The 20,839-nt window shown below is 42.7% G+C and overlaps 3 protein-coding genes across 5 annotated transcripts; all 3 read left to right on the top strand.

Moving 5' to 3' along the window:
• Window positions 1-1,004: 1,004 nt before the first annotated feature.
• Window positions 1,005-6,867, top strand: LOC136448511 (glutathione S-transferase 1-like). Its single transcript, XM_066448099.1, has 5 exons — window positions 1,005-1,254; window positions 2,120-2,212; window positions 4,335-4,450; window positions 5,142-5,237; window positions 6,289-6,867. The coding sequence occupies exons 1-5, from the start codon at window positions 1,119-1,121 to the stop codon at window positions 6,451-6,453; spliced, it is 606 nt and encodes a 201-aa protein (XP_066304196.1). The 5' UTR covers window positions 1,005-1,118; the 3' UTR covers window positions 6,454-6,867.
• A 1,465-nt stretch (window positions 6,868-8,332) lies between these two features.
• LOC136448507 (hematopoietic prostaglandin D synthase-like) lies at window positions 8,333-16,948 on the top strand. 3 transcript variants are annotated; one of them, XM_066448095.1, is made up of 5 exons: window positions 8,333-8,604; window positions 14,312-14,404; window positions 14,900-15,018; window positions 15,284-15,379; window positions 16,288-16,948. In XM_066448095.1, the coding sequence occupies exons 1-5, from the start codon at window positions 8,469-8,471 to the stop codon at window positions 16,459-16,461; spliced, it is 618 nt and encodes a 205-aa protein (XP_066304192.1). In that variant the 5' UTR covers window positions 8,333-8,468; the 3' UTR covers window positions 16,462-16,948. The 3 variants fall into 3 exon arrangements, with proteins under 3 accessions (XP_066304192.1, XP_066304190.1, XP_066304191.1); XM_066448093.1 differs by lacking the exons at window positions 14,312-14,404; window positions 14,900-15,018; window positions 15,284-15,379; window positions 16,288-16,948 and adding exons at window positions 8,790-8,882; window positions 10,916-11,034; window positions 11,307-11,402; window positions 12,120-12,979 and having other exon boundaries at window positions 8,359-8,604; XM_066448094.1 differs by lacking the exon at window positions 8,333-8,604 and adding an exon at window positions 13,855-14,110.
• A 119-nt stretch (window positions 16,949-17,067) lies between these two features.
• On the top strand, window positions 17,068-20,413 carry LOC136448505 (glutathione S-transferase 1-like). The gene is made up of 5 exons (XM_066448088.1): window positions 17,068-18,076; window positions 18,649-18,741; window positions 19,288-19,409; window positions 19,619-19,714; window positions 19,900-20,413. Exons 1-5 carry the CDS (start codon window positions 17,941-17,943, stop codon window positions 20,074-20,076), a joined length of 624 nt encoding a protein of 207 aa, XP_066304185.1. The 5' UTR covers window positions 17,068-17,940; the 3' UTR covers window positions 20,077-20,413.
• The last annotated feature ends 426 nt before the right edge of the window (window positions 20,414-20,839 follow it).

Here is a 20,839-nt window from a genome sequence, read left to right as displayed (position 1 = left end):
CGGTAGTTTGGTCACTATAGCCCCCCTCTCACTGGACCCGCGGCACTCTGGCTGCGTCGCTGCGGCCCATCGAATTGACAAAGCAGACAACGAATTTCATCGACAAAAAGTGAATCTTTTTAAGCTTTGTGTGTTTTGTTGTCTTTTTGGTCATACTTATACGTTTTGAATGATAGTCCCATTATAAAGTCAAGGGTAACACAAATCCAGTTCAGGACGCAGCGACGCCGCCAGCGTGCCGCGGGTCCAGTGAGAGGGGGGCTTATGGGGTTTCATTTGCCCGGGCAGTTAGGTAAAAATGACTCACTTCAGACCGACGGACTCTCCCGGCCAATTATGCACCATGGTTATGGCGAATTCTACTGTCCATAATCCCCTACGGAAGGCCTGGTGGAGGCTAGGTTATAGGTCGCTACACGTGGATGGCAACAACCGCCAGGGCGTTTAATCATGACAACAACCGACAGGGCGTCAGTATTTGAGCCACGCCCACTGCGTCACTTGTACATCCCGTCGTAATTATATACCCTTAAGCGATCTCGGATCGGCCAAAACAATAGTAGTTAAAACGTGTATTTCCCAAAGCTTTGCGTGTTATGTCGTCATTTAGGTAATACAACTCCAATTTTGGTCGCCAGCCGGTGGAGAAAAGGTGGCCTTAACGGGTTGACTAACAAAAGCTCGGCCCGTGGTTCCTCCGCGTTTGTTCTCTCCATAGCACCAGTGTAAACACCCGTAGGTGACCAAACCGGAATTCTAAACAGTATGCTTCAATGCATGCCGCTTCGCTCAAGGCAGTCTTCAGGTTGACAGTTCCCTTAAAAAGGCACAAATATCTCCTTTTTCTCGTCCTATTAAAGTTTAACTCGAGGCTCTGCCGGCCCCATAAGCACAACAAGGGCCCGTTCTAGTATCAAAGTTCAGGCATTTAAATGTTTGTCTTGTTTTGCATGGGTGATGATACCTCCCCATCAAACAGTGCGTGACGTCCATTGAAAAGAAGTGCTGTGTCACTCCCCGGCACTATTTATACGAGCCCAGGTGGGACACGCTCATTCTGTCTCAGACCCTGCTAGCACAGTTTGTTTCCCTCTCCTCATAGTTCTGAAGACTCCACAATGGCCCCTAAGTACAAGCTGACATATTTCGACGCACGAGGACGCGGTGAGCCGACCAGACTGATCTTTGCGGCCGCCGGTGTGGAGTTTGAAGACAACAGGCTCACCTTCGAGGAATGGCCGGCGATAAAGCCGAGTAAGTAAAGGCGTGAATGGTGTTTGCTCAAGTTAGGGCGCTTGTGAACGGGCGAGAAAGCTGCACAGACGACACAGAAGTGCTGTTAACGTTAGTTTTGAAGCTAGTGCTGCTTACGGGCGTTCACATTAGGTGTAGGTCTTCGAACGATTTTGATGTAGAATTTCTTAATAGGCTGTGATCGACCCAACCGGCAGAGAATTATTACTAGCACAAACTTTTCTGTAACATTAGACAGCTGGACTTTGCAGGACATACAGTATGCAAGATTATCCCAATAACGTCGTCAGTTTATATCGTGCGATGATCGTACGAAGTATGTGACCTGACCGTGACTTGTTTATTATTACATATGTCGTACGGTAAATATACAGGTATGAGACCAGATTGGGGACATTCGTAGGCTGGCAATGGGTGTGTCGTTAACAGTTCAGCTGTCTTGCGACCGAATTTTTTTTCGTAGATTCTGGTAGACAGTCAATTCTGTCACAGTTTCGAAGAAAATTGGACGACAAAGTTATTGAAAATATTGCAAGGCGAGTGTGACCTCGACTTAACAGTCAAGAGCCTTGACTCGGGGTCAAGTACTAGTACTAAACATATGGTGGTCTCGTACCGCAGTTCCTTGCGGTTGTGTATCAAAAGCTTCAGTTACTATGGCATGGAATTAAAAATAAATGTTTATTTTTGAAATATTTCATTTCGATACCAATACAATGCCAGTTAACGTAACGCTGAACTCAAGCTAACTGATTTATTTCAAACCAGGTATAAGTTAGCTATAAAATAAAACTAAACCGTCGAAAGTCATCGCCCTTGCTCTGTCAGGGAACATCATTTTGATAATTTTCGAAACCTATTTCAGCGACCCCCATGGGAGGGCTGCCCCTACTTGAGGTTGACGGCGTTACTCTCTGTCAGAGCTTGGCGATAGCTCGCTTCGCGGCCCGAGATGTCGGTAAGTACCTGCTACATATTCATGCTTCATACACGTAACACACCCTTTCTCTTATTTCTTTATCTTTTTCTTTGTCTTTGAGTTTATCACAGACAATGTGAAAGGGGGGGGGGGGACAAAATAGTTTTGTTGCCAGGGAGACGGATGAGTGTGTACACAAGTATTTACGGCAATTTGAAGCAGCTGAAATACAAATACGGATATATCTGCGTCCACGGAAAGACCACGTCACGACGATCTTTATGCAGTCGTATAAGAGACGTACAGATGCGTAAAGATGAAAAATACGTCAACATTATGCATAGTTTAAGTATCCGTAAATATCGTTTTTCGTGCCGGTTTGATTACTTAACAAATACAGGTTTGTCTACGCCCAGGGCAGGACAACAGGGGCAGGATAAATGACTCAGCGAATTTTCGTACTGGTCCCTGGTCCTCTTCATGATGACTGACCCAGTTACTATCACGTTACCTTAATGAACAAAGCGAGACGTAATCAATGGTTGTGTTGCTCCATAATGGATCGTATGAACAAAACCTGGTTACATCACAGGGGGGGGGGGGGGGTGCTACGTTTTAAGCACATTTACGGATTGCCTTCCCACACACACTAAAGATATCAAGCGTTTAGCTGACCTGTGTAGGTCATGCATACCGGAGTGACTCGGAAATGACCCGAAGAAAGGTACTACTACTAGGCGCAGAATACAGGAAGTCAGAGACTCGTCAATGTTTTTCTTCCCAAAGTTTACCTGGGCATTGTAACAGCAATGGCACAGAATGCACTTATAAGCTTCATTCATAAGCGCTGAGTACGTCTGTATAGAGAATAGTTGCTGAGTCATCGTTATTTTCCCAATTAGGTTGGATAAGCCTTATCTGATCACCTCAGGATTAGGTGTGTTAACCCCGGAATGTTTGCTCATTCATGGTGGGTGGGTTTAGCCTGAGTAGTAAAACCTAGGGCACTAGGTGCAGAATTCAGGAAGTCAGAAATTGTGACAGCAATAAAATAGAACGAACTTATAAGCTTTATTCGTAAGCGTTGAGGTTGTCTGTACATAGAATAGTTGCTGAGTCATCGTTATTTCCCAAATTAGGTTTGATATTAAAGCCTTCCTTGCTCATGATTAGGTGTGTGTTAGCCCCGGAATGTTTGCTTATTCATGGTGGGTGGGTCTAGCCCGGGTACCATCCTCTGTAGTAAAACCACTGGCTCAAAAAAAATCGCTTCCTAACCACGGAGTCTTAGCCTGCGTGTACCCGTGTTTTTACTACGTGCTACGGAGGATGGTGCTCAGCCTAGGGCGGGTCCATTGTTCACATGAATCATGATGGAAAGTGGGGAGCATTACATTTTCTTTTCCCAACATGTACATACGTGTAATCTGTTCTGCATATAGAAGGACATAGATCTATTTTACTTTGACAAACTCAATGGCATGTTTTCTCCACAAGATAAGTCTCCTAATCTATTAGGCAAATATATTTACATTTCACTCAACATACCAGAGGTATGGGTAGAGTGAAATATGTTGCTTTTGTTCGTGTTCTTCTTCTTCTTCTCCTCCTCCTACCAAGTCTTCAAATCGACTCAACCATTTTTTTTTAACCAAACGACCAAATTTACCTGAGGTCATGTTGCAGGACCACACGCGCAATGAACGACACATTCAAACAAATGTGGCTTAGATCATTACAAAACGTCTATTATTGCATGAGGAGTGAGTGAAATATGCTGTATTTGCTCAGGAGCAAATGATGGCCATTCTAGTTATCTCCATGAAAAATGGAGATATAGTTTTGGGTGTGTCTGTGTGTCTGTCTGTTTGTTTGTCTGTTTTTTTTTCGGACCACTGTAGTCAGCAAAACTCAAGAACCTCTGGATGAATTACGATAATATTTGGTATGTGGATAGGTGTTATAAAGCCGAAATTCAAGGTCAATTTTGGGCCCCCTGGTATGTGACCTTGGTACTGCAGCAGAAATTAAATTTTTGTATCTCTTGACCTGGACGTGCTATGGTCTTGATTTTTTGGCGGCAGATAGCTTGTGGTGTAATGAAAACGTGGTGTGGGTTTGGGCCCCCTAGTTTCTAACTACCTTTGTCCGCTCATCACAGGACTGGCGGGCAAGTCGAACCTGGAACAGGCGCAGGCTGATATGTTCGTGGACGAAATAAGTGAGCTTCTGCCGAAGATGGCCGGCCTGTTCTTCGAAAAGGACGAGGCTGTGAAGGTACATAGTTTGACTTGCTAATGATTATGAAAAGACCCTCTTAAGAGCAGACGTCTCTCCTCTCTTAGATCAGTTTGTACATTGGGTACGGTTGGCATTGGGCATCAGCGAGCTCAACCGAGTGATAGAATGAGTGGGTGAGTGAGTGAGTGAGTGAGTGAGTGAGTGAGTAAATGAATAAGTGTGTGTGTGTGTGTGTGTGTGTGTGTGTATGCATAGTTGATGAGTGAATTCATGAATGAATGAATGAGTGCGTTAGTGGATAACTGGGTGAATAAATGATACGTAAAATATTCATTTGATGCATGACCGAGAGTGAGTAAGTGCGTTTGTGGATGAGTAAGAAAATGAATGAATGAATGAATGAATGAATGAGTGAGCGATTGATTAATTAATTGATCTTATCATGAAACATGAAATTGAAGCCCGTCCATAGTAGTCCATCGACATACCAAGAGTTATAGCATAATTTTTAAGAATCTACATATCTTAAATGATCGTTATGAGGTTTAAACAAGCACTCACTTGTTTTTACAACAAAACCTTCTTGTACCTCTCACGGAAGGTGTGAATATATGCTAATACCCACAAAATTCAGAATTTTTTCTTACAAGTCTGCAAAGTGGTATGTTGAATAAAGATCATTCCAAGATTGTGCAGTAACTAGACCCCCGTGTATGACTGATTCCAGGCGGAGAAGCAGAAGGAAGTTGAAGAGTTGATCGTGAAGACATACACCATTCTGGAGAAGCTAAGCGGCTCCGCAGGGTATCTGGTCGGGAACAGGGTACGTACCATGGATCAGAACATTTCACTCGACCTCTACGAAAAGCGGCTCTATGGCTGAATAGAGAATCGTCTAAATAAAGGCACAAACACAAGTAAACAAACAAACAAACAAACAAACAAGGACTTTAAGGTTCTCATTTTCAGCTAACAGTTAACGGCAATGATACGTTAATCAACGTAAAACCGGACTGTCGTGGTCGTTTAGCTCCCTCCTTTGACTTTTAGACAATTTGCTTCATGTGTAAGTAAACAAGACAAACTTTGGTTTTACGCCAAATGGTACACAATGAAATATTCTGTTCAGAATATGACCATCTATTACTATTTTCTAAATGATGTATTATCTTCCATTGCTAACAAATACAAAGTCCAACCCCCAAAAGTCCCGTGCAAAAATTTAGATCTGAAATAGCTAGAGTAAACACTTGATTCGCATATCTGTATTGTCAACATTGTTTATTGGTATGACTCTGACAGACATACAGCTAGGGCTGGCCAATCAGTCAGTGAATATTTCTGAGGATTAGCCCTACTGACAAGGACAGCACAGGACATTGAAATAAGCTTTAGGTATTAAACAGTTTAACTACATGGAGTAAGAGTCGCTTTGTCTTTATGTACATGTAACTCGAAATGAGCCTTCTGGCAAGAATGTGTAACTAACGTTTCATATCTAGCTGTCCACTTTATGATGATATAAGAAACCAATTATTTAATAACGTGTCTGAAACATATTGATACTTTCCCATTATTGCTGACCCAGAAAAAACAATCTATTGTTAAAATCAAGGAACCCTCATATTATAGAAGAAGTGGGTAAATTCGTCTCCCACAGCCTCAAAAGAAGAAGCCAAACCCACCATAAGTAGATCGATGTATATTCTAAAATGTAAAAGTAAGTAGTTGACTGTAGTAGAAACTAGTCCTTAATAGCTCTTTATCTGTACCATCATACTCATGTATTATGTTTTTGCAATTAGCCTCCGGGCATGTACTTGTAATAAACATATCTATACTATCAAACTTACTGTGTGTTTACCTTCCTATAGCTGCTCTGGTGCGACCTGATTTTCTTCAACATCGCCTCCAACGTCGAGAACCTCAAACCTGGGACCGTGCAGAACTACCCCAAGCTGGCCAAGTCGTATGAAAATGTCAAGCTCAACTCCCGCATCGCAGCGTACCTCGCCAAACGAAAGGAAACCCCCTTCTAGTTGGAAAAGAAAACAAAGGAAATGTGTCGTTATGTGGCAATATGTCATGGAAACCCACCGGGTGGTGTTTTAGCAGAACATACGGAGCTAGTTTAGTTAGATTTTCATACACAGAAGCACATCAGACTGATAGATGCCAACTTTCTCCAACTCTTTTGTACCCATATCGCCTGAAGCTGAGTGCATGAACGTTTTCAATTAGCATTTTGTAGAAATTGGCTAAAGATATAGTCAGTCATATAGTATTTTCAACATTTCTAACCTCTACCTCATTGATGCAGCTGATGTTCTAAACTTTCGTGAATAGTGTTCGTTCCATGAACGACCATGACCGTCTATACTACATTGACAACTTGGTCTTCCCAACTGAATTTCCAACTAAATCTCATCAGAATAAAAAGATACATTTCAAAACGTTTGCTTGTGGACATCATCATCTGTTCATATGACTATGATGCTTAGTTATCATTTGTAATTAGCTAATTGAGGTGTTCTCTCTCTAAGTATATTCAATGTTTTCTGTATGTCTGTAGTAGCTGAGTCAACTTTAGTCCGCAGACCTTGCCTTTGTCACCAACCCCAGACTACAAGCTACCAGGCAGTAGAGTCATAGTTCTGCATCAAAGTCAAACTGCAAAATCCAACACAAGAAATTGGACCAAATTTTGATTGATCAACTCTAGTCTTTGTCATGTTATGCAGATAGGACACGTAACTCGATGAGCAGTGGATCATAATTTGCAAAAGGTGTATGGCGCCCTCCGTCTCTGTCACGGGCCTATCTGTACAACGTGACGTCACAGAAGCAGCGAATCGCTCATCCCTTGACAAAGACTGGAGTTGATCAGTTGAAAATTTGGATGGTTCCAATTTTTTGTGTTGGAAATTTCAGTTCAACTTTGATACAGAATGACTTCTACAAACCCAGTTGAACTTTTAAGCGAGGAGTCATAGTCTGTACGATTCGCACGGCCGGTTTACGTTCGATGAAAATCTCCGTCGGACAAAGAAAAGGACGTATCATGATCTTAATTAGTTTGACCATCCACAGTGCATTCGGCAAATTTGCTTAGCTTTATATACTATAGGGGGATGACTACTAAGTGAGTAAGTGAGTGATTTAACGAGTGAATGAGTGACTTGCTTTTGTCTAATGTAAACATTTACTCTCCGGATCCCTGCATGCACGAGAACACTCTTCACGTTACGTTTGACAAGACAATATTATCATGCCCATATCAAAGCGGTTAGGTTACACAGATCGTTAAATACTAGTGCTACCTGCCCCCTTCAACGGATTTACATTGAGAAGTGCATTGTGTAGAAGCCAGTGTAGGTAGTGAGGCGGACTTTGAACGAACCATACACGTGTTAAATATTCCCAAACTGTTCGCGTTGCCCGAACAACAGAGTGTGGCACGGCCACTTTGACGGAGTCCACAAGTAGGTTGACACAAGAAAAGTAGAGTCAAACGTCACGACAGTCCAGCATGCGAAGGGTTTATCAATGACAGTGTTTTCCCTCAAGCCATCGAGACGAGGTGATTGGATTTGAAAGAACAGGCAAGTTACACCTTATGTGTGCATGTCAAATACTATTCAAAAGACGCCATAGCAACTGTGTCAACGTGACAGGCAAGGTGTTGACCTTGCCGAAATACCTGAGTCATTCTCCTCGGACGCGATGAACTTTGAAAACAGGGGACAATATCATTCTCAAACAAATGTCAAAATCACCGAGAAAAAAATATCATAATTTTTCGGCATCACTTTTTCTTCATCAATTAGTGTTTTATCTAAGACTACACGGTCTCCACATACATCTGTTATCACTCGCTGCACATGCAACTGTTTGTAGCCGTGCCTTACCCTCTTTGATGGTATGTCCCCTTTAAACAACCGCCGAGCATATTTGCACCTGTCGAAGGTAGGGTCCGCTCATTCAAGTTCGGCATTTAGACGCTGTTAGTTGTTTCTCCGTTCCCGCTGCAACAACCCGCTAAACAGGCTCCAGGATGGCTCCTAAGTACAAGCTGACTTACTTCAACGTCCGAGCTCGCGCGGAACCCACCAGGCTGCTGTTCGCCGCCGCCGGGGTGGAGTACGAGGATGTGAGGGTGCTGCGGGAGGAGTGGCCGGCTCTCAAACCGAGTGAGTCATGGTACAATACCAGTGAAATGGTCTATAGGTAGAGTATCTATATCTCTGGTACATGGTAAAACCGCCCTTCGGATGTATGTCCTTCACAGCCAAATATTAAAAGCCAAGAGATTCAGTAGTTAGATTAGACATAATAGTCCTTGTGATACATGCTCATGAGATCACTTCCTTTTCAGACACTCCTATGGGGTTTCTTCCCATTCTCGAGGTGGACGGAGTCACACTCAGTCAGAGCATGTCAATAGCTCGCTTCGTTGCCAGGGAGACGGGTGAGTGTGCTCATGAGGTTTGAATTTGATTACATCTGTTGAAAAATGTGTGCTTACTTGGCTACGGGCGGGTCTATGGTTGACGATCTGTTTGCAGCCATGACTCGGCAAATTTTCATGCTGTTCTCCGGTCCTCTTCGGATTGACTGACCTTGGTATCTCACATCACGTGACCTTACTGAAGCATGTCGTAAGCAATGTATCTGCAATTACAGCAACTTCCATGTGTCACAGGAGGGACGTATGTTATAATGTCCGTTAACATTTGAACGTATCCGGAGGTTCGATCGAACGTAAATCTAGTAGGTTCAAAGTCTATTCGATCGAACGTAGATCGAGCATGTTCGAACGCATTGGATCGAAAGTAGAGTCAATTCCACATTACCTTGTGGGTGTTTGTCGCCTTTTGTTCTAACATTTGCAAAACTTTTGTAACAATCTAAGGGAGATAAGTAACTGTTTAGAACAATTTCCAACATTTAGTTGATGTTCCAAATTTCTGCTGTGTTCAAACATGTTAGACAAATGTCTAACATTGCACATGTTATTTGTATAATTTTTGAAACTGTTGCAACATAGATTCATCATTTGTTCCTACATGTTCCAACATTATGAAAACATTGTGTAACTGGGCCAGTGGGTTGGAAACAGGGCAATTCACACATCGAAATTATAGGGGATTAGGCCTTGGTGCCATGCATAGACACCTCAATGCAAAGGTCCAGACATGAAATCTAAAAACATACAGAGGCAGACAATAGAGTACAATTAACACCTACTTTTATGGGGGCTATAACCCAAATCTACCATTTGAAAAATGATACAAATTGTAGGAACATGTTCCAACAGTGAAACAATCACATAGATGTTTGAAAATTGTTCTAAATAAAGATCAAAATATTTCCAAAATATGTAGCTAAGTTCAATCATGTTCAAACTTTCAGTCTTAATTGTTTGAACAATTTAGAAGAATTTTGACTGAAATAGTCTTATATCTAAAATTGTTCAAACTTATTAGCAATATTATCTAAAAACCCTCTCGGTGACATGGAATATATCACGGTGGTCAAATTAGGCCTCAAAAGTCCCAGACTTTTTTCGAATTCGAGTTATGTTCTATCACGTTCGATCAGACATGATTGACGTCCAGTCGAACAGAACGCGTATTCGATTCGGTGTCACCTGAGGTCATATGCAAATATTCACTGAAAATCTGCGCTAGCATGGCCCTTTCTCCCCGGGTGCCTCACATCAGAACAAAAACCGTCTTTTTCACAAATACAAACCATTTTCTGGGCAATACATCTTTGCTGACATTTTGCTGTGGTTAGTCAACGTTAAAGAAGCTATGATATGATTTAGATCGACACCAAAAAGCGTCCAATTTACCTCATTGACGGCTTAAAATGAAGCCAACGGTTTTCCCAAGGTTTCTGTCTTAGCGATTTTTCGAAAATGCAGACACTGTTGAAATATGGTTCTTGAAAAGTAAACACATGCAATTTTTGGCCTTTTCCCGATCTTAAGAATATTTTCAGTTCGAAATATAAAAAATCCTAAGACAATAAGTTGTATTGTACGGTTACGTTCTCTAAACTGCAAAAATAAAGGATTTTCAGTAAATTTTGGAGCCAATTAAAATCAGTTTTATGGTTTTGATTTTCCGTTCCAAATGTGGGATTCATCAGGCTCCAGGCTGAAGTCACCCGAATTTTTCTACAGGAATCTAAACGCTGACATTTTGGGCATACGCAACAGAAATTCTATTTTATTTGAACGAGAGGATCGTTTTGAAACTATCTATGACAATTGACAGATTCACAGGCTCTCCGGCAACGGCTCGCGGGAGCCCGCGGGCGCCTCCGGTAACCTGATAGCCCCTGTGACCGGCGTTAATTGACTCGCGTTCGATCGAGCGTGAATCTTGCATGTTCGAACGCGTTCGAATGTTCGCAGAAATGTCGTACGGCGTCCTCCTGAATGGCAAGCAATCCACAGGAGCATGAATGTATCTCTGTGGTCTACTCCTGTAGGTATGGACGGTAAAACCAAACTGGAGCGGGCCCAGGCCGACGCCTTTGTCGACGAGATAGAAGGATTGGTGCCGAAACTCGCTGTTCTGTTGGTATTCACCACTGATGAGAAAGAGAAGGTATTTTGTATCTTTCTTTTTTTTAACGTTGACTTGCATCTAACGTTAACATTATTAGCTTGTATCTATTGTTACATTTCGTGCTGTATTGAAAAGTTAGAATTTGTAATGCACGATCATACCAGGTATTGTTGCCTAGTGTTACATGCTGTATATATTGTTTTGTTCAGTTACCAGCCAAATGAAGTCAAAGAAGGTGATTTTCTTCTACTTTGTTACCACCGAACCAGGACATTGACTGACTTACTACGCGTTCATATATCCTATCTTAGGAGGAGAAAGCGAAGGAAGTGGATCAGCTGATTGCAGAGAAATTCGGCAAGTGTGAGAAACTGAGCGGCTCTGATGGGCATCTAGTAGGGAACAGTGTAAGTACAAGGAAAATGAGTGAATGGGAGAGTGAGTGAGTGAGTGAGTGAGTGAGTGAGTGAGTGAGTGAGGGTGATTAGGTGTGTGGCGGGTTGATTTACTGTTTAAAAACTAGTCAGATACTGTACTGTTTGATACTGATCATAGAAAAACCAGTACAGAAAAAGGTTGAATTCTCTGACAGTTATTATGGTAATCTGTCCCTGCTATTGTCCCAGGCTGGCAGACATCTAATCCTTTTATGAATTTATGTGGTTATGAGGAATCAATCCAGCCCTCAAGCTGCTGGCCAGCTCACAGTAGGAGCTCCCTTTATGACTTGTCCAGGGTAAATTTTGGGTTCCTTTAAAAAAAGACCCTCACAAAAATTGGAGGCTCTCGGGAAATCTAGGTCCGATGTTTAAAATAATGTTTGTAGCGTTTGTGTGAATATTTGATCATCAATCTCCAACCTTTCCAACTTGATTCTTTTATTGCGTTGACCGAAAACTTGATCTTGAAAACAAACTTCAGCAATTATCCCATAGAAACCAATACTGAGAGGATGATTCCCATCATGCATCATATCCCATGGGTCTTCATGAAGGGCACCACTCAATTTCTGTTTGATTTTGTGTTCATTAAGATGTAATCTCTTACAAATAACACCCGCTTCTGGGGTGTATGTATGCCTTTAGTAGTGGTGAAGAATAATGCCATTTCTGTATTCTTTCCAGCTGCTCTGGTGCGACCTGGTGTTGTATAACATAGCGTATAACATCGAGGAGGTCTACAAGCCGGGAACCCTGCAGAACTACCCCAAACTGGCCAAGGTGTACGCCACGGTCAAGGCCAACCCACGCATCGCCAAATGGGTCGCCGAGCGCCCGACCGGGCAATTCAACATCTGAAGGGATGCTGGAGTATGTTAGACGATGTCACCGAGGGCAGTTGGAGATGTTGTTTTCATCCCTCAGGTGTAGGATCCGGCTTCTTTCGCACGTGTTTTGGAGTGATTTTGTACGTATTTGAATGGCCCAACGTTTCTTCGCCTTTCATTTTAGGCCAAAACGTGGACAACTTGAACTGGAAAAAAACACAAAATGCCAAATAAACATGTAGACAAGCCCGACCCCCCATCTGCTTAAAGATTACTGCCATTTCGGGCAACTTGTACTAAAATCATGACATAAAACCAGGCCTGGCGTCCAATTGATACAGAACTAGAGTTCCACGAACACATTACCAAAGAATCAAGGCTTATTATGGAAAGTGCATTTATCTACGACTTTAAAAATCATTTGGTGGTACAGGACTAGTATATGTGTCTAGTGTGTTGATAAATGTTTACATGATCTACTTCTGTAGGGCCACCTGTTTACATGACCTGCATCCCAACCCGGGCTGGGGCATAGTGTCCCCGAAGTCAGGTCGTACAGTAAGAAACCCATTGTAGAAATATCCTCACCTACCAAAAATCACGAAGATCCATCAAAGGTTTCTCGAGTTATGCTCTTGACATACATACGGCTCACCCCATAGCTGGTGTAACTGAAAATATAACCTCGCCGAAGGTAATAAATGCTATTTTCCTCCATTTCAAAGAACGGAGTCATTTTGAACACACCCACGTCCTTTCGTTTAAACCATTTTCCCTTAGTGGGTATATGGCTGTGGATTTTGAGTCAGAGATTGTATGAAGGAAGGAAGAAAATGAGTGAGTGGATGAATGAACGAATGATGTAACGTCCGTTAACCTTTATTCGACAGTCTTATAATCCGTCAAATTTCAGAAGTCAGCAGTCATTAAAAAAAATAGCTCTGGTATGCAAATTCGTTCTAGTGGTTTGCAAAAATACGACGAAAAAAATTTAAAGCTCAGAAAGATTGCATATTGTAGTGACAAGTGCATCAATCTTCAGGCTTGTTTTCATACCGTCACTCACTGCGTGTCAGGGCGATAACGGTCAGAATTTCAATGAATCCTACGTTACTCTTTTCTTCGCCAAATTTAACCCCATGCATCATAAGTTGACACAAGAAAAATAGAGTCAAACGTCACGACAGACCAGAATGCGAAGGGTTAATCAATGACAGTGTTTTCCCTCAAGCCATCGAGACGAGGTGATTGGATTTGAAAGAACAGGCAAGTTACACCTTATGTGTGCCTGTCAAATACTATTCAAAAGACGCCATAGCAACAGTGTCACCGTGACAGGCAAGGTGTTGACTTTTCTGTCGATAACATTCTCCCGGGACAGGATGATCCATTGAAAACAGAGGACAATATCAGTCGTAAACAAATGTCAAAATCACAAAGAAAAAAATCCTAATTTTTCGGCATCACTTTTTCTTCATCAATTAGTGTTTTATTTACGACTACACAGTCTCCACATACATCTGTTATCGCTCGCTGCACATGCAACTGTTTGTAGCCGTGTCTTACCCTCTTTGATGGTATGTCCCCTTTAAACAACCGCCGAGCATATTTACACCTGTCGAAGATAGGGACCGCTCATTCTAGTTCGGCATCTAGACGCTGTCATTTGTTTCTCCGTTCCCGCTGCAACAACGCGCCGCAAAGTATCCAGGATGGCTCCTAAGTACAAGCTGACTTACTTCAACGTCCGAGCTCGCGCGGAACCCACCAGGCTGCTGTTCGCCGCCGCCGGAGTGGAGTACGAGGATGTGAGGGTGCTACCGCCGGAGTGGCAGGCTCTTAAGCCGAGTGAGTCATGATACAAGACCAGTGAAATGGTCTATAGGTAGAGTGTCTGTATCTATATCGCTGGTACATGGTATAACCGCCCTTCGGATGTATGTCCTTCACAGCCAAATGATATTGAATATCCAAAGCCAAGAGATTCAGTAGTTAGATTAGACATAATATTCCTTGTGATACATGCTCATGAGATCACGTCCTTTTCAGACACTCCTATGGGTAATCTTCCCATTCTCGAGGTGGACGGAGTCACACTCAGCCAGAGCATGTCGATAGCTCGCTTCGTTGCCAGGGAGACGGGTGAGTGTGTTTATGAGGTTTGAATTTGATTACATCTGTTGAAAAATGTCTGCTTACTTGGCTACGGGCGGGCCTATGGTTAACGAACTGTTTGCAGCCATGACTCGGCAAATTTTCATGCTGTTCTCCGGTCCTCTTCGGATTGACTGACCTCGGTATCTCACATCACGTGACCATACTGAAGCATGACGTAAGCAATGTATCTGCAATTACAGCAACTTACATGCGTCACAGGAGGGACGTATGTTATAATGTCCGTCATCATTCGAACGTATCCGGAGGTTCGATCGAACTTAAATCTAGTAGGTTCAAAGTCTATTCGATCGAACGTAAATCGAGCATGTTCGAAGGCACTGGATCGAAAGTAAATCTAGCATGTTCGAACGCGTTCGATCGAGCGTGAGTCTTGCATGTTCGAACGCGTTCGAATGTTCGCAGAAATGTCGCAAGCAATCCATAGGAGTATGAATGCATCTGTGTGGTCTACTGCTTTAGGTATGGACGGTAAAACCAAACTGGAGCGGGCCCAGGCCGACGCCTTTGTCGACGAGTTACAGGGATTGGTGCCGAAACTCGGTGTTCTGTTGATATTCACCACTGATGAGAAAGAGAAGGTATTTTGTATCTTTATTTTTGTTAACGTTGACTTGCATCTAACATTATTAGCTTGTATCTATTGTTACATTTCGTGTTGTATTGAAAAGTTATAATTTGTAATGCACGATCATACCAGGTATTGTTGCCTAGTGTTACATGCTGTATATATTGTTTTGTTCAGTTGCCATCAAATAAAGTCAAAGAAGGTGCTTTTCTTCTACTTTGTTACCACCGAACCAGGACATTGACTGACTTACTACGCGTTCATATGTCCTATCTTAGGAGGAGAAAGCGAAGGAAGTGGATCAGCTGATCGAAGAGAAACTCGGCAAGTGTGAGAAACTGAGCGGCGCTGATGGACATCTAGTAGGGAACAGTGTAAGTACAAGGAAAATGAGTGAATGGGTGAGTGAGTGAGTGTGATTAGGTGTGTGGCCGGGTGATTTACTGTTTAAAATCTTGTCAGAACGGTCACATGGGAAATGAAAGCTCCTTTAAGACTTGTTTGAATTTCTTACACTTTTTTCGATATTTTGCAATATGGTATACATGTACATCTGCAGCTTCTACCAGTGAAAAAGATATCGACCTAGCACACGCAAATGAACACAAGACCAGAGGAGAGTGTTCCGGTATGGCTAATAGTATTCTGGACTCTGCAGCAGTTGCACTATAGAGTATCAATATTCTGATAACCCTCGGAGTACCCTTCAGATCAATTACAGCCAGGTGCAACATGTTATATCGCGAACAACCATTGGACAAACTTCAACTTGGCGGCTCTTAAAAAACCTTGGGTTGAGCTGGAAAATTGCCTTTGCGATGTATTTCTGGAAACTTGTTTGTCAACTTATAGCCTTAGTAACTGTATTTTCCACTTACTTTGGGTCTTTGTCAATCATCCCATTGAAACCCATAAAAAAGACCCTCACAAAAATTGGAGACTCTTTGGAGATCTAGGTCCGATGCTGAAAAAAAATGTTTGTAGCGTTTGTGTGAATATTTGATCATCAATCTCCAACCTTTCCAACTTGATTCTTTTATTGCGTTGACCGAAAACTTGATCTTGAAAACAAACTTCAGCAATTATCCCGTAGAAACCAATACTGAAAGAATGATTCCCATCATGCATCATACCCCATGGTCTTCATGAAGGGGCACCACTCAATTCCTGTTTGATTTTGTGTTCATTAAGATGTAATCTCTTACAAATAACACCCGCTTCTGGGGGGTGTGTATGCCTTTAGTAGTGGTGAAGAATTATACCATTTCTGTATTCTTTCCAGCTGCTCTGGTGCGACCTGGTGTTGTATAATATAGCGCAGACCATTGAGGAGATCTACAAGCCGGGAACTCTGCAGAACTACCCCAAACTGGCTAAGGTGTACGCCACGGTCAAGGCCAACCCACGCATCGCCAAATGGAACGCCGAGCGCCCGACCGGGAAAATCGACATCTGAAGGGATGCTGGAGAATGTTAGATGATGTCACAGAGGGCAGCTGGAGATGTCGTTTTCATCACTCAGATGCAGGATCTGGCCTGTTTCACACGTGTTTTGGAGTGATTTTGTACGTATTTGGAATCGCCCAACGTTTCTTCGCCTTTCATTTTAGGCCAAAACGTGGACAACTAGAACTGGAAAAAACTACAAAATGCCAAATAAACGTGTAGACAAGCCCGACCCCCCATCTGCTTAAAGATTACTGCCATTTCGGGCAACTTGTACTAAAATCATGAAATAAACCAGGCCTGGCGTCCTTTTGATACAGAATAAATGCTATTTTCTTCAATTTCACAGAACGAAGTGGTTTGTACACTCCCACGAACTTCCGTTCAAACCATTTTCTCCCAGTGGGTATATGGCTATAGATTTTGAGTCAGAGATTGTATCAAGGAAAGAAGAAAATTGAGTAGATGAATAAACGAAATTGATGTATGTCCGTTAACCTTTATCTGTCTGCGTTTTAGTCCATCACGGATTTCAGAAGTCATTTGTCAGTGAAAATCTAGCTCTCGTATGCAAAATCGTTCTAGTGCTTTGCAAAAATACGACATTTAACCTTGTATTTTTCAGCTCACAAAGATCGCATCTTGCAGTGACAAGTGAATCAATCTTCCGGCTTGTTTTCATACCGTCACTCACTGCGTGTCAGGGCGATAGCGGTCAGGATTTCGATGAATCCTGCGTTACTCTTTTCTCCGTCAAATCTAACCCCATGCATCATAAGTTGACACAAGAAAAGTAGAGTAGAAAGTCACGACAGGCCAAAACACAAAGGGTCAATGTTTTCCCTCAAACCATCTATGCGTGGTGATTTGAAAGAACACTAGACGAGTTACGCCTTTTTTGTGTCTCATAAATACAAGAGACCATTGGCATAGCGACAGCGCCACGTCCCACAGACAATGTGTCAATGTTTTCTCTCAAACTATGTAGACAAGGTAGTTTGAAAGAACATGCGAGTTACGCCTTGTTTGTGTCTCTCAAATACCCAACACAAAAGATACCATAGGCATAGCGACAGTGTTACTGCAGATAATGTGTTAATGTTTGCATAGTAGGCCGCGTTCTTCCACAAAGACTTAGGAAATTTTTCTGCGACGGAATAGTCCATTGGAAATTGTGGATAATTATTAACCCAAATAGATAGCCCTGATCACAGAAAACAATCCCAAGGCTTATGTTTTTCAATAGTTAGTGATTCAATTGAGTAAGAAGTCTCCACTGCACCTGTTATCACTGGCTACACATGCAACAGTTTGTAGCTGTGTCTTACCCTCTTTGATGGTATGTCCTTTTCAAACAACTGCCCAAGCATATTTACACCTGTCGAAGATAGAGACCGCCCATTCTAGCTCTGCACTCAGGCCACGTTAGTTTGCCCCGTTGTTTCTCCGTTCACACTGTATACGTAAGAACGCGCTGCTTGGCTTCAGGATGGCTCCAAAGTACAAGCTGACTTACTTTGACGTCAGGTCTCGCGGCGAACCCACCAGGCTGATTTTTGCCGCCGCCGGAGTGGAGTACGAGGATGTCAGGCTGACGTTTGAGGAGTGGCCGCCTATCAAACCGAGTAAGTCATGATACAAGACTGGTCTATGGGGGTACAGCGTTCGTCTTGCATTCGTGCATCAAGGTCGGAGGGGGGGGGGGCTAAATCAAGAATAGGTTATGCATACCAAATCTTCAAAAATGGTGCTTTATTCTCTGCGAATGAGTTATTCATGAATTTGAACGCACTCCACTACCAGTCAACTAGTTCCCTGCTGTCTATTGGCTCTGTGTGACTGAATAATGGCCTAGATACTGACTATGTTATTACATCCCAAGCGACCTTCTATTCCAAAGAATTCCCGAGTTGACGTGTGTCCCAACTGTTTTCCCGGTCACCAGTTTAAATTAGCCTTCTGTAGAAGTAGCCACAGGCTGATGAGGCAGCTCTGGCAATTCGCCAAGCATGAGGTTTCGGTCGAGAGGGCCGCGATTTTTAAAGTTTCTCTATGCCAAACGATCTTTTGATGGTACACAGGGCGGGTACCGATAGATAGGATTTCACAGCCAACAGAATTAATACATAAACTCCTAGATTGGACATGATATTCTTTGTGAAAAGTTACATGCTCATGCTGCAACTTCCTGTTTCAGCCACACCTATGGGCAATCTCCCCATTCTCGAGGTGGACGGAGTCACTCTCAGCCAGAGCATGTCGATAGCTCGCTTCGTTGCCAGGGAGACGGGTGAGTGCGTTCACGAGATTTGATTACTTCACAAAACAGATGTTGAAACATGTTTTTTGTTTTTTTTGAACTTATTCACATCCACATGTTTGCTAATGCTACGATCTGATTTACCAATCCGGGCCCGGCCGGGCAGCTTGTGGGAACAAAAAATATGATATAAAAGACAACAAAAGACACAAAACGAAAAAGAATACACATAAACATATATCGTGGATTTTCTCAATATGCCCTTTTTAAATTTTAGTTTACGCAAACAGCCCGGCCGGACGCAAGCAATTTGTGCAGTAGCTGCATAATGAATAACTTGAACAACTTGCTTACATCACGTCATTTCCATCACTATTCGAACACATCACACGGGCCGAAAGTTCGATCGAATGTAAATTTTGCATGTTCGAACGCGTTGTTCCATCAATAGTCGAACACATCACACGGGCCGAAAGTTCGATCGAATGTTGCATGTTCGAACGCGTTCCAATGTTGACTGAAATGACGCAAACAACTCAAGCTGTCCGCGGAAATATATTTCATCCACTTCTACAGGACTGGACGGTAAAAACAAACTGGAGAAGGCCCAGGCTGACGCCTTTGTGGACGAGTTGGAGGAACCGCTGGCGGCGAAACTCCCTGTTCTGCTGGGATTCACCACTGATGAGAAAGAGAAGGTACCTTATATTTCTAGCTTGTGACGTTACCAGCTATTGCGCAGCTTTTAGTGTTGCACCGTTATAGAAAACGTTTTGCAATTACCAGGTAGATATTGTTGTCTGGTGCCCCGCGTTGTAGACATGGTGTTGTTGCAATCTCTACCGTTTGAAAGCTTCAGTTGGCAAACCTTGGCATAGACTGAATGGCTACATATATTTTGTTCTAGGAGGAGAAAGCGAAGGAAGTGGATCAGCTGATCGAAGAGAAACTCGGCAAATGTGAGAAACTGAGCGGCTCTAATGGATATCTAGTCGGGAACAGTGTAAGTACAATGTTTGAAAATACAAATATGATTACTTTTTCGAAATTCTTCAATGCAGTATACATAAATGTAACGTTACATGTAACGTTATAGTTGAAGCTAGTACCAGTAAGAAAGATGTCAACTAAGCTATAAACGTTCAAGCACACGCAACAGGATTGTTACCATGTCTGTATTCGTTCCAGTTGCTCTGGTGCGACCTGGTGTTTTATAACATAGCGTATTACATCGAGGTCTACAAGCCGGGAACCCTGCAGAACTACCCCAAACTGGCCAAGGTGTACGCCACGGTCAAGGCCAACCCACGCATCGCCAAATGGGTCGCCGAGCGCCCGGCGGGGCAGTACCAGTACGGGGTCTGAAGGGATGCTGGAAGATATCATGTCACAGAGGACAGTTGGAGCTGTCGTTTTCATTTCCAGGCAGATGTAGGGTCCGGCTTCTTTCACACGTGTTTTGGAGTCATTTTATACGTTTTTGGAATCGCCCAATGTTTCTTCGCCTTCCACTTTGTTTGGGCTAAAACGTGGACACTAGAACTTGAAAAACCTACAAAATGCCAAATAAACGTGTAGACATGCCGGACCCTCTATCTGCTTAACAATCACTGCCATTTTGGGCAACTTGTACTAAAATCCTGACATAAACCAGGCATGGCATCCTTTTGATACAGAATAAATGCTATTTTCTTCCATTTCACAGTGAGAACGGAGTAGTTTTTATACCCTCGCATGCTTTCGTTTAAGCCATTTTCTCTCAGTGGGGTTATGGCTATGGATTTTGAGTCAGAGATTGTATGAAGGAAAGAGGAAAATGAGTGGATAAATGAACGAATGATATAAGATCCGTTTACCTTTATCCGACAGTCTTATAATCCGTCACATTTCAGAAGTCAGCTGTCAGTAAAAAAAAAAAAAACTAGCTCTCGTATGCAATTTCCTTCTAGTGGTTTGCAAAAATACGTCAGAAAACCTTGCACTTTAAAGCTCACAAAGATCGCTTATTGTAGTGACAAGATGATCGATCTTCCGACTTATTTTCATACCGTTAACGCGTGGGGGTGGTAGCGGTTATAACTTCAAGGAATCCTATGTTACTCTTTTCTTCGTCAAATTTAAAGGACAT

This window comes from Branchiostoma lanceolatum, chromosome 14 (genome assembly GCF_035083965.1).
Source record: "Branchiostoma lanceolatum isolate klBraLanc5 chromosome 14, klBraLanc5.hap2, whole genome shotgun sequence".
In the NCBI taxonomy this organism is placed as follows: Eukaryota; Metazoa; Chordata; class Leptocardii; order Amphioxiformes; family Branchiostomatidae; genus Branchiostoma; species Branchiostoma lanceolatum.
Note: the sequence above shows the minus strand (reverse complement) of the source record. Positions and strands in the feature narration are given on the sequence as shown.